At 43.1% G+C, this 12009-nt stretch overlaps 1 protein-coding gene and 1 pseudogene across 1 annotated transcript in view; both read left to right on the forward strand.

The window, feature by feature from the left end:
* Positions 1-10471, forward strand: part of LOC111969162 (molybdenum cofactor biosynthesis protein 1) — a 51754-nt gene extending 41283 nt beyond the window's left edge. Inside the window, exons 10-11 of the mRNA XM_023995096.2 lie at positions 6931-6993; positions 7902-10471. Of these exons, the coding sequence (XP_023850864.1) occupies positions 6931-6986 (56 nt within the window). The 3' untranslated portion in view covers positions 6987-6993; positions 7902-10471. The remainder of the gene's footprint in view (positions 1-6930; positions 6994-7901) is intronic.
* LOC139028287 (uncharacterized) lies at positions 7318-10471 on the forward strand (annotated as a pseudogene).
* Positions 10472-12009: the final 1538 nt, after the last annotated feature.

Below are 12009 nucleotides of genomic sequence, written 5' to 3' on the forward strand. Positions count from 1 at the left end.
AAACAACAGTTTGAGGCATTTCTGATTCAGAAAATCCKAAACTATTTACTATGTGACAAATTATTACTTAATTCAACATTCCTAAGACTAATGTCAAAGAGCATACCAACACACTGTTGAAGCCAATTTCTAAATTGGCTTATTCTCCCTAATCATACTGGCGACCTCACAACAGAGTTACCGGGTCAGGGAGTCAGAGAGCTAACCCTTAGGGAGAAATCCCGACCATACAGCAGACCCGATCTGGTGAGATTTGTAGCACGACAAAAACTTAAGATCCAAAACAATAACAGCTATACACTTCTTCATATTATACCTAAATCTCATCCAATGTGTGTCCTTTCCAGTGAGGTTGAAAAGGATCCAATTTCCCACCAGAAAGTCAGGACAAAGGTCGTTCAACCAATGTATGAACTCAGCAAAAAAAGAAACGTCCTCTCACTGTCAACTGCGTTTATTTTCAGCAAACTTAACATGTGTAAATATTTGTATGAACATAAGATTCAACAACTGAGACATAAACTGAACAAGTTCCACAGATATTAAATAATGTGTCCCTGAACAATGGGGGGGTCAAAATCAAAAGTAACAGTCAGTATCTGGTGTGGCCACCAGCTGCATTAGCATCTCCTCCTCATGGACTGCACCAGATTTGCCAGTTCTTGCTGTGAGATGTTACCCCACTCTTACACCAAGGCACCTGCAAGTTCCCGGACATATCTGGGGGGAATGGCCCTAGCCCTCCGATCCAACAGGTCCCAGACATGCTCAATGGTATTGATATCCGGGCTCTTCGCTGGCCATGGCAGAACACTGACATTCCTGTCTTGCAGGAATTCACACACAGAACGAGCAGCATGGCTGGTGGCATTGTCATGCTGGAGGTTCATGTCAGGATGAGCCTGCAGGAAGAGTACCACATGAGGGAGGAGGATGTGTTCCCTGTAACGCACAGCGTTGAGATTGCCTGCAATGACAACAAGCTCAGTCCGATGATGCTGTGACACACCATCCCGCTCCAGAGTACAGGGCTCGGTGTAACGCTCATTCCTTCGGCGATAAACACAAATCCACCATCACCCCTGGTGAGACAAAACCGCAACTCGTCAGTGAAGAGCATTTTTTGCCAGTCCTGTCTGTTCCAGGGACGGTGGGTTTGTGCGCAAAGGTGATGTTACCGGTGATGTCTGGTGAGGACCTGCCTTACAACAGGCCTACAAGCCCTCAGTCCAGCCTCTCGCGGACAGTCTGAGCACTGATGTAGGGATTGTGCATTCCTGGTGTAACTCGGGCAGTTGTTGTTGCCATCCTGTACCTGTCCCGCAGGTGTGATGTTCGGATGTACCAATCCTGTGCAGGTGTGTTACACGTGGTCTGCCACTGCGAGGATGATCAGCTGTCCGTTCTGTCTCCCTGTAGCGCTGTCTTAAGCGTCTCACAGTACGGACATTGCAATTTATTGCCCTGGCCACATCTCCAGTCCTCATGCCTCGTTGCAGCATGCCTAAGGCACGTTCACTCAGATGAACAGGGAACCTGGGCATCTATCTTTTGGTGTTTTTCAGAGTCAGTAGAAAGGCCTCTTTAGTGTCTTAAGTTTTCATAACTGTGACCTTAATTGCCTGTTCCACAGGTGCATGTTCATTAATTGTTTATGGTTCATTGAACAAGCATGAGAAACTGTTTAAACCCTTTACAATGAAGATCTGTGAAGTTATTTGGATTTTTACAAATGATCTTTGAAGACAGGGTCCGGAAAAAGAGTTTATATACCCCAATTTGGATGGGGTCTCCTCCTTCTCTCTAAACATGACATCTTTATTACTAGACAGGAAGTTAAGTGATACGGGCAACAAACTGTTCCTTAATGTTACCTGACCTCGGCCTCCCATTCCTCACTAAACCACATCTCTCCCTCAGTGCCTGTCAARGTGATTACCTTTKCCTCACTCAGTACATTCCAAGGTTAATTGACTCCACCATATACACTCCTCCTACAGATAATCATTAACTTCTGGTGTAGAAACCAGACTATGACACTCAATATTTAAATTGGCTYGATACCTGATAATTAACAATATTTAAAAATAAACCCAGAACCCATRAGTGTTACGCCTCAGATATCACTGTTGTTGACAACACACATGACCAAATATTCACTATCTTCCTATTTTCACATTATGCCCCAATAGGGCATAAACAGTGGTGGGAAAAGTACCCAATTGTCATACTCATGATGTCTCATCATAAGTAAAAGTAAAGATGCCATAATAGGGGCATGCACCAACACTCAGTCATAATTTACAAACGAAGCATGTGTTTAGTGAGTCTGCCAGATCAGAGGCAGTAGGGATGACCAGGGATGTTAACTTGATAAGTGTGTGAATTGAACAGTTTTCCTGTCCTGGTAAGCATTCAAAATGTAATGAGTACTTTTGGGTGTCAGTAACAATGTATGGAGAAAAAAGTACATAATTTTCTTTAGSAATGTAGTGAAGTTTAAAGTTTGGGTTAATATAAATAGTAAAGTACAGATACCCTAAAAACTACTAAAGTAGTACTTTCAAGTATTTTTACGAAAGTACTTTATACCACTGGGCATAAACCAACCTATCTCTTTATTGCTACTGTTAATCCACACATCATGTTAACAACGTTAGAATATCTTCTTGCTTTTCTAACCATGAATGTGGCTCTCATGTACTTATAGGCAACCTTTTATCACTATCCACATACACTCTATTGCCTCACMGCCAATGTGGCTGGGACTTTCCCTCTTACAGATCTTGCAGGGGAATACCCACACTAGGGACCTATCCTGCACGGGACTTACCCTACACCATAGTGTCACTCATGGATATCACAGAGAACTAGCTCCACTCGATACCTATCCTTATGGAACCTACCCTACACCATATAGTTACGACCGTTACACAATTGGCCTACTGAACAAACTTAGGCTTTCTAGGTCCGTATCCTATAATTGTTCAGCCTATGATTCTCATCACCCCAATATGTCAGAATAAGTGTTAACAGGTGTAGAAACTATGCCTACCTTGTTTCTGGTGCCGGCTCCTGTTTCACTGATTCAGACTCTAGCTTAACTGTAAATCGCTGTGAACCTTGCTCACAGCGCCAACTGTTAGTTTTAACTCTGTTTAATTAGAACCTAACGGACAACTAGAGTCGCTCTGGATAAGAGCGTCTGCTAAATGACTTAAATGTAATGTAAATGTAACTAGGAAAAGCTCAAACTAAGTTTATTCACCCAATGGGTCAAACAGCTAAAAAGACAGACATGTTTCCACCAATACAAGTATTTATACCACCCGTTAGATGGAGTTTCCTCCTCTTCTCTAAACATTACATCTTTGTTGCTAGTCAGGAAGTTAAGTGATGTGGGTAATAAACTGTTCCTTCTCCCTTCATGTGACCTGATCTGACCTCGGCCCCCATTCTTCACTAATCCACAGCTATCCACCCTCATCAGTGACCGCAACCATGTGATTGCCTTTCCCCTTACTTAGTAACATTCCCCTGGCTCTTATCCAACCTCCATTGAACCCACCATATATATTCCTACATATAAACATTCACTTCTGGTGTAGCATGTATTTCAAATTACAGCCCATTAAAAGTAGACTCAGTTAGCAATAGGACATCATTCCCAGCAATTGCTGATTAGTGAATAACTAATTTAAATGACACCGACTTTAAGGCCTCTTACATATTCAAAATAACGGTTGTGCTATTATTGATATTTTGTCTGCACAAGTTGTTTACACAACCATCTATGTTTTAAACAGGATGTCGTCCCGCTGTGTATCATTTTGCAAGGTTCATTGTTGTATAATGGAGATATCGTAATATGCTGAAAGCTTACTCCACAGCCAGCTTGAAATGTCACTAATAGTGCTATCAAATTTGATCATTTTATATAGCTCAATCAGTTTGTATGTTAAGTGGGTTGTCGTGTGTTGGCGAGGTAGAGGACCCTGGTTCAAGCCCAGTCAGAAGCAAGTTCAGGGAGGCAGCACTATATGCTAAGCTAGCACAGTGATGCCGGGTATACTGGTGCTGTGACTCAGATCCACAGTGAGCTCAGCTCGACAGCTGGGGATCGAGTTGAAGGCGTGTGTGTAACAGAGATAAGAATGCCTTAAGCTAGCTTGAAATGTCGCCAACGGTGCTATCGAATTGGATCCTTTTCTATAGCTCAGTGTGTTTCATTGGCATCAGAACAGCACCCTCATCACAGAGGATTCGATCACACACTGATTTATACTGAACAAAAATATAAAATGCCACATGTAAAGTGTTGGTCTCATGTTTCATGAACTGAAATAAAAGATCCTAGAAATGTTCCATACGCACTAAAAGCTTATTTCTCTCAGAATTTGTTTACATCCCTGTTAGTGAGCATTTCTCCTTTGCCAAGATAATCCATCCACCTGACAGGTGTGGCATATCAAGAAGATGATCATTACACATGTGRACCATGTGCTGTGGACAATAAAAGGCCACTCTAAAATCTGCAGTTTTGTCACAACACAATGCCACAGATGTCTCAAGTTTTGAGGGAGTGAGCAATTGGCATGCTGACTACAGGAATGTCCACTAGAGCCGTTGCCAGAGAATTTCATCTTAGGTTGTTTTAGAGAATGTGGTAGTACGTCTAACCGGCCTCCCAACCGCAGGCCACTTTTAACCACGCCAGCTCAGGACCTCCACATCCAGCTTCTTCAGCTGCGGGATCGTCTGAGACCAGCCACCCCTACGGCTGCCACCCCGGCAGAATAATTTCTGCACAAACTGTCCGAAACCATTTCAGGGAGGCTCATCTGCGTGCTTGTYGTCCCCACCTYGGTCTTGACCTGACTGCAGTTCGGCGTCGTAACCGACTTCAGTGGGCAAATGCTCACGATGTCCACTGGCACGCTGAATAAGTGTGCTCTTCACGGATTAATTCCGGTTTCAACTGTACCGGACAGATGYCAAACAGCATGTATGGCGTCGCGTGGGCGAGCGATTTGCTGATGTCAACGTTGTGAGCAGAGTGCCCCATGGTAGGGTTATGGTATAGGCAGGCATAAGCTACGGACAACYAACACAATTGCATTTTATCGAGGGCAATTTGAATGCATAGAGATACCGTGACGAGATCCTGAGGCCCATTGCTGTGCCATTCATCCGCCACCATCATCATGTTTCAGCATGATGGCCCCATTTTCGCAAGGATCTGTACACAATTCTTGAATGCTGAAAATGTCCCAGTTCTTCCATGGCCTGCATACTCACCAGACATGTCACCCATTGAGCCTGTTTGGGATGCTCTGGATCGACATCTACGACATCGTGTTCCAATATCCAGTGGGACAACATTCCACAGGCCACAATCAACAGCCCGATCAACTCAATGCAAAGGAGATTTCGCACTGCATGAGGCACATGGTGGTCGCACCAGATACTGACTGGTTTTCTGATCCACGCCCCTACTTTTTTTTAAGGTATCTGTGACCAACAGATGCATATCTGTAGTCCCGGTCATTTGAAATACTTAGATTTAGTTTGGGCCAATCAGTTGTGTTGTAACAAGGTAGGGGTAGTATATAGAAGGTAGCCCTATTTGGTAAAAGACCAAGTCCATATGTCAAGAACAGCTCAAATAAGCAAAGAGAAATAACATTACATCATTACCTTAAGAAGTGACGTTCAGTCCATCTGGAAAATTCCAAGAACTTTGAARGTTTCTTCAAGTGCAGTAGCAAAAACCAAGCGCTATGATGAAACTGGCTCGCATGGGGGATGCCACAGTAAAGGAAGACCCAGAGTTACCTCTGCTGCAGAGGATGAGTTCATTAGTGTTACTAGCCTCAAATTGCTGCCCAAATAAAAGCTTCAGAGTTCAAGTAACAGACCCATCTCAACATCAACTGTTCAGAGGAGACTGTGTGAATCAGGCCTTCGTGGTCGAAGTGCTGCAAAGAAACCATGACTAAAGCACACCAATAAGAAGAAGAGATTTGCTTGGGCCAAGAAACCCAGGCAATGGACATTAGACCGGTGAAAAGATGTCCTTTAGGTCTGATGAGTCCAAATTAAGATGTTGGTTTCAAACGCCATGTCCTTTTTGAGACACCGAATAAAGTGAATGGATGATCTTCGGATGTGTGGTTCCCACCGTGAAGCATGGAGGAGGTGGTGTGGGTGCTTTTTCTGGTGACACTCAGTGATTTATTTAGAATTCAAGGCACACTTAACCAGCATGGCTACCTCAGCATTCTGGGGCGCGCTTAGTGGGACTATCATTTGTTTTTCAACAGGACAATGACCCAACACATAATCAGGCTGTGTAAGTGCTATTGGACCAAGAAGGAGGGTGATAGTGCTGCAACAAATTACCTGGCCTCCACAATCACCCGACCTCAACCCAATTGAGATGGTTTGGGATGAGTTGCACCGCAGAGTGAAGGAAAACCAGGAAACAAATGCTCAGCATATGTGTGAACTCCTTCAAGACTGTTGGAAAAGCATTCCAGGTGAAGCTGGTTGAGAGAATGCCAAGAGTAGGTAAAGCTGTCAAGGCAAAGGGTGGCTACATGGAAGAATCAAAAATTATTAAATATATTTTGATTTGTTTTTGCTTACCACATGATTCCATGTGTTATTTCATAGTGTTGATGTCGTCGATATTATTCTACAATGTAGAAAATAGTAAAAAAAATAATAATAATAATAATTGAATAAGTAGGTGTGTCCAAACTTTTGTGTGTGTATTCTCTTGTAAAGGATCCCAGGGGCTCCAAAGTCCTCATTTCGTTTTTTTCTGACATGTTGAAATGTAGAATGTTTATTTTTTTCTTCTATCTTGCCCGCCTTTTCCATTGAAGTCCTCACAAACTCACTCTTTCTCCCCGTCCCTCCCCACAGGCATGTTCAGCATCTCCCAGATGAAGAACAGACCCATGATCCTCATTGGTGGGTGACACAGCTGTACGTAACTCACTCATTCGCTTCCCCTCTCCTCTACCCCTCCCTCCTTCTCACACCCCCCTCTCTCTCCTTCGCTCCCACTCTCTGATCTTCGCTCTCTTTCTAATCTCGTACCCTCAGTCCATTTTTATTGAATTTGATTAAGTGAACCCATAGTTGTACTAGGCTGCMTCTGTGATTAAATCTCCATTTTAAAGTAGTCCATTTCTACACTTCTATGAGTGTATTGGTAGTTCATTAATAAACTGAAAAGGTGCATTCCACTACCTACTGTGCTGGAGTGTGTATAGTCTGAGTGGGCTGATTTACTGCCACTTGCAGTTAATGGAATCAGAGACGGTAAAGAAAGCGAGACATCTCACCGGCACATATTTTCTGGTCACGTCAGGGTGAKCGGGGATGGACAATAAGTAGACCAGAGCCAGCAGTTCCCTCTCTCSTATGAACATACCAGAGATTATGGAGAAACTGGGAGAGAGGGAATGCCCACTTACATGAACCTTGAAAATTATATMATAAACGTCTTGAGTCGTTCATCTGAATTTATCCACCATCTTWGATGGAATGTTTGCAAAGGACTATAATTCATTGGCTGACCCCCCCCCTGCTTAGCAAGTCCCACACAGACTTCTCCCTAAATGGCGAAAGCCCTCAATGGCACTGCCCATGAACCCACAGAAGCGACCTCTGAGTGGTGATTCCAGCTGCATCGTATTCTTATGGTGTACAAAATGGGAAACCATGATCCTCTTCTTGGATCGAGGCCTTTTTGACCTCTAAATCATGTTGCAACTTTTTTAATAAAATTACTGATCGAATGGCAGCAATGATGATAATATTGCAATACTGTTTATTTTTTAAATGTTGTCTCCCTAAACCCTAATCTTAATTTCATCCCTGTCTCTCAGACACCACACCCCAAAGGCCCCTGTCCCTGCCCAAGTCCAGAGTCTGCCAGTGGTCCTCTCCCCCCTCGTCTATGTCCCAGATCCTGCGATCCTCACCTCAGCTATGGCCCTCCAACTGTACCACTCCAGAAGTGGAAGTGGCCAACCCAGTAAGGATYTATCGTGCCATTCAGGCTACACAGTTTTAACAGTGCTGCCTGATGTCAGCTGTTCGGGAACCCACCCGTGTGGAAGGAGCCCTCAGTGGTTCCATATTGTCAAAATAATCATTTTACAGTGGTGCCGCTGGCTCTAGTGTAGTCCCAGAGAATATGGGATTGATGACTTACTGACAACCCCCAGTTCTCAAACCAAGGCTGCTGATTCTGACATGCACACAAATYCATTGAGTCACAATGACATAAACTGTCTCAGGTACACACTTGCCAGGAATCCAAACTTAATAAAGAATGCCTCTACAAGGACCCCTGAGATTCCCTCCCTTTGCACACAACTGAGAAACGCTAAAACAMGGCCCCACCTAAGCCAGCATAGCATAAGGCAGTGCCACAGACAAACCTCCAGAGATGACCTCCAAGCCAAACTCAAACAACCCACACAGGAGCACTTGTGGGCGGGCGCAAATTCTTCTGACTTCCCCCAAGCCGGACAACACCACCACTGCCCAACTGACCCACAAAGCCAAGCCTCCATGGTGGATGTGGGCAGCAAATCCCCCACACGTCGAAGCACCACAGCTACCAGTCACCTGGGCCCCACTGCCTTCCGACCTGCTCCGGAATAACCATTTAGCCAAGGGTGACGCAGGCAACATGGGCGCACTCATCCCGCTTTGCAACCTGCTGCCCATATCACAGGCCGTACCAGCGTGGATATGGATACGCTGACTGCGGTCYCAGTGGCAACGTTGACGCTTTACGTCATGTGCAAGGTGGTGAGTCACAACATCTCCATCAGACATCAAGCTAGACACGTGGGAAAAAGGACTTCCACCGTGAGCCCTAACCACTAACTGGACAATGATCTCCACGGCACCAGGTTTGGGGGTCAGTACATACGGTAAAGGGGTGCAATGGAATGCAGACCATATCTAACAAAGTGGATATTCATCAAATCCGTCATGATTTATATTTAATAACAGGCCCACAATGTGGTAACTAAAGTCTGATTTGGATATATTTGGATGTTTTTGCTGTATGATACCTAGAAGTCTTTTCGGGTTTAGAACTAAATGCTTGTGTAAACTGGTAGCATAGCATGCATGCCATATAGAAATTGGTGGTGGTAATTAGTCGTTTTTAAGTGTAATGCAATTGATTGGTGACGATGACATGAACATGTATTGGGGTTTACAAGCATTATACTCTGACTTTTACCCCAGCAGTGTGAATTACACAAACAATAGCCAAAATGTTTATTTACGCCATTGCAGAAATTCTGGATCTATGGCCATAGGGGGAACACATGCGTGGTTGTTTTGGTCTAACATTTACCTGGTCTATACTATTTTTTTAATTTAGTTGGTTTAACACAGGTGGTGATTTGATAACTACATTTCCCAAGTTGACTGAATAAAAAATGTAATCGAGCCCCCAACCCTGCATGGTACATCTCCTGTCAGAATCTCACATTTTTTAGAGGATCAGGAAATGCATCACTGCAAGTCATCCACTGATGACGTCCATCTTAAGCTTAAACTCCATAGACCTTTTCTATGTGATTAAAATCATATTTTCTGGCTGGGAGGCTGTGCCATGACCTGCTGATMATCAGTATTGGTCCTTCCATTGTACCAGATTCTTATGATCAGAAATGTTTCTGTACAGTACGTCTGCAGACCTGCCAACCTGCATGCATTTTGCGTACCAATGCACACAATTAGAGGTCAGTATGCTGGTATGAAAAACYACCTTAAAATACGCAATGCAGCATCTGCAATGTAGTCTGTCTGGAACACAACCCTTGCTTTWTATACAGTATGTCGCAGACCCTCACAGAAAACGTGGGTTACAATTTTTTCTCCAAATCAGTGCAGATGAAGGAATGGTGACAAGGAAGCTACTTTTCAAATAAAACCATTTGGCCCACAGGCCGCCAGTTGGGGAACCCTGGACTAGGGTGTGCGTTAACCTCTCAAACTTAACCCTTGCTTTCAACCATAAGACAATCAGAGTCTACTACTGTTTGCTGCCTCATGTTCTAAGGCACGTGTCAAACTCATTCCATGGAGGGCTGAGTGTCTGCTGGTTTTAGCTCCTCCCTTGTACTTGATTGATCAATAAGGTCACTGATTAGTTAGGAACTAGTCCCCTTACCTGGGTGTCTAGGTCTTAATTGGACACAAATTGAAAGTAAATAATGATAATACACMCGGCCCTCCATGGAATGATTTTGACACCCATGTTCTAAGGTGACACTAAATTAATTTGATAATTTCACACATTAAAGTGCTGTACACTGATTGTTGAATATATRCAAAGTTACTAATTATCATGTGATATCTTTTCTATGTTCATTATTCAGCACTGRGCCTTTGGCATACTAATTGAATAAACAAGTTAATATGTAAACATTGCACTCATTATTATCTATATTTAAAGACCACACCCAAATCTAGTATTTGGTGTAATGCATGTGGCATTTCCTTTTTGTCAAACATTATCCCATGTTTTATGTTACACTGAACAAAAATATAAACTAACATGCAACAATTTCAAAGATTTTACTGAGTTACAGTTCATAAGGAAATGTCAGTCAAATAAAATAAATTCATTCGGCCCTAATCTATGGATTTCACATGACTGGGAATACAGATACTGTATGCATCTGTTGGTCACAGACACCTTAAAAGAAAGCTTGGGGTGTGGATCAAAGAACCAGTCAGTATCTTGTGTGACCACCATTTGCCTCATGCAACGCGACACATCTCCTTCGCATAGAGTTGATCAGGCTGTGGATTATGGCCTGTGGAATGTTGTCCCYCTCCTCTTCAATGGCTGTGCGAAGATGCTGGATATTGACGGAAACTGGAACACGTCGATCCAGGGCTTCCCAAACTTGCTCAATGAGTGACATCTCTGGTGAGTATGCAGGCCGTGGATGGGTAGAGCTCCGGCTTCAGATGTATGCCCATGCAGGGCTCTAGCTGTTTTATGGGTTTTCTTTACTTAGATTGGCTTACCCCGGCCTCAGACCATTTTTAAAATATATATTTTTTTAGTGATATAGTGACTCAACCCACACGAATAAATGTTAAAAATCCAGCAAACTCCTCACTGATTGACTTATTTCTGACAAATAGCCCCCACAAYTACTTGTCCTGTGTTGTCTTTGCTAATGATCTCTGATCACTGTCCTGTTGCATGTATTAGAGATACCAAAGAGATTAACACTGATCCTCGTATATCGTACAACTTAAATTAATAGCCTGGGCGTTTATTTGCTTAAATCCCTGAACGGAGGCTTATTAGAGACAGGCTTCTATTTCCTTAATGCACACAGCTTTTGCTCATTTGCATAGTTAACTGTTTAATTCCAGCATTCACTTCCAGCATTTTTATAAATGTCTTAATTTCCTGCACTGTTATCATTTACACACTGTCACATTTCTTTTGTGTTCAGTATGTCTCTATATACATGCAGTTGAAGTCGGAAGTTTACATACACCTTAGCCAAATACATTTGAACTCAGTTTTTCACAATTCCTGACATTTAATCCTGATAAAATTCTCCGTCTAAGGTCAGTTAGGATCACCACTTTATTTTAAGAATGTGAAATGTCAGAATAATAGTAGAGTGATTTATTTCAGCTTTTATTTATTTCATCACATTCCCAGTGGGTCAGAAGTTTACATACACTCAATTAGTATTTGGTAGCATTGTCTTTAATTGTTTAACTTGGATCAAACGTTTCGGGTAGCCTTCCACAAGCTTTCCACAATAAGTTGGGTGAATTTTGGCCATTCCTCCTAACAGAGATGGTGTAGCTTCCTTGCTCGCACACGCTTTTTCAGTTCTGCCCACAAATGTTCTATAGCAATGAGATCAGGGCTTTTGTATGGCCCTCCAATACCTTGACTTTGTTGTCCTTAAGCCATTTTGCCACAAC

Source organism: Salvelinus sp. IW2-2015, linkage group LG10 (genome assembly GCF_002910315.2).
Source record: "Salvelinus sp. IW2-2015 linkage group LG10, ASM291031v2, whole genome shotgun sequence".
Taxonomy (NCBI): Eukaryota; Metazoa; Chordata; class Actinopteri; order Salmoniformes; family Salmonidae; genus Salvelinus; species Salvelinus sp. IW2-2015.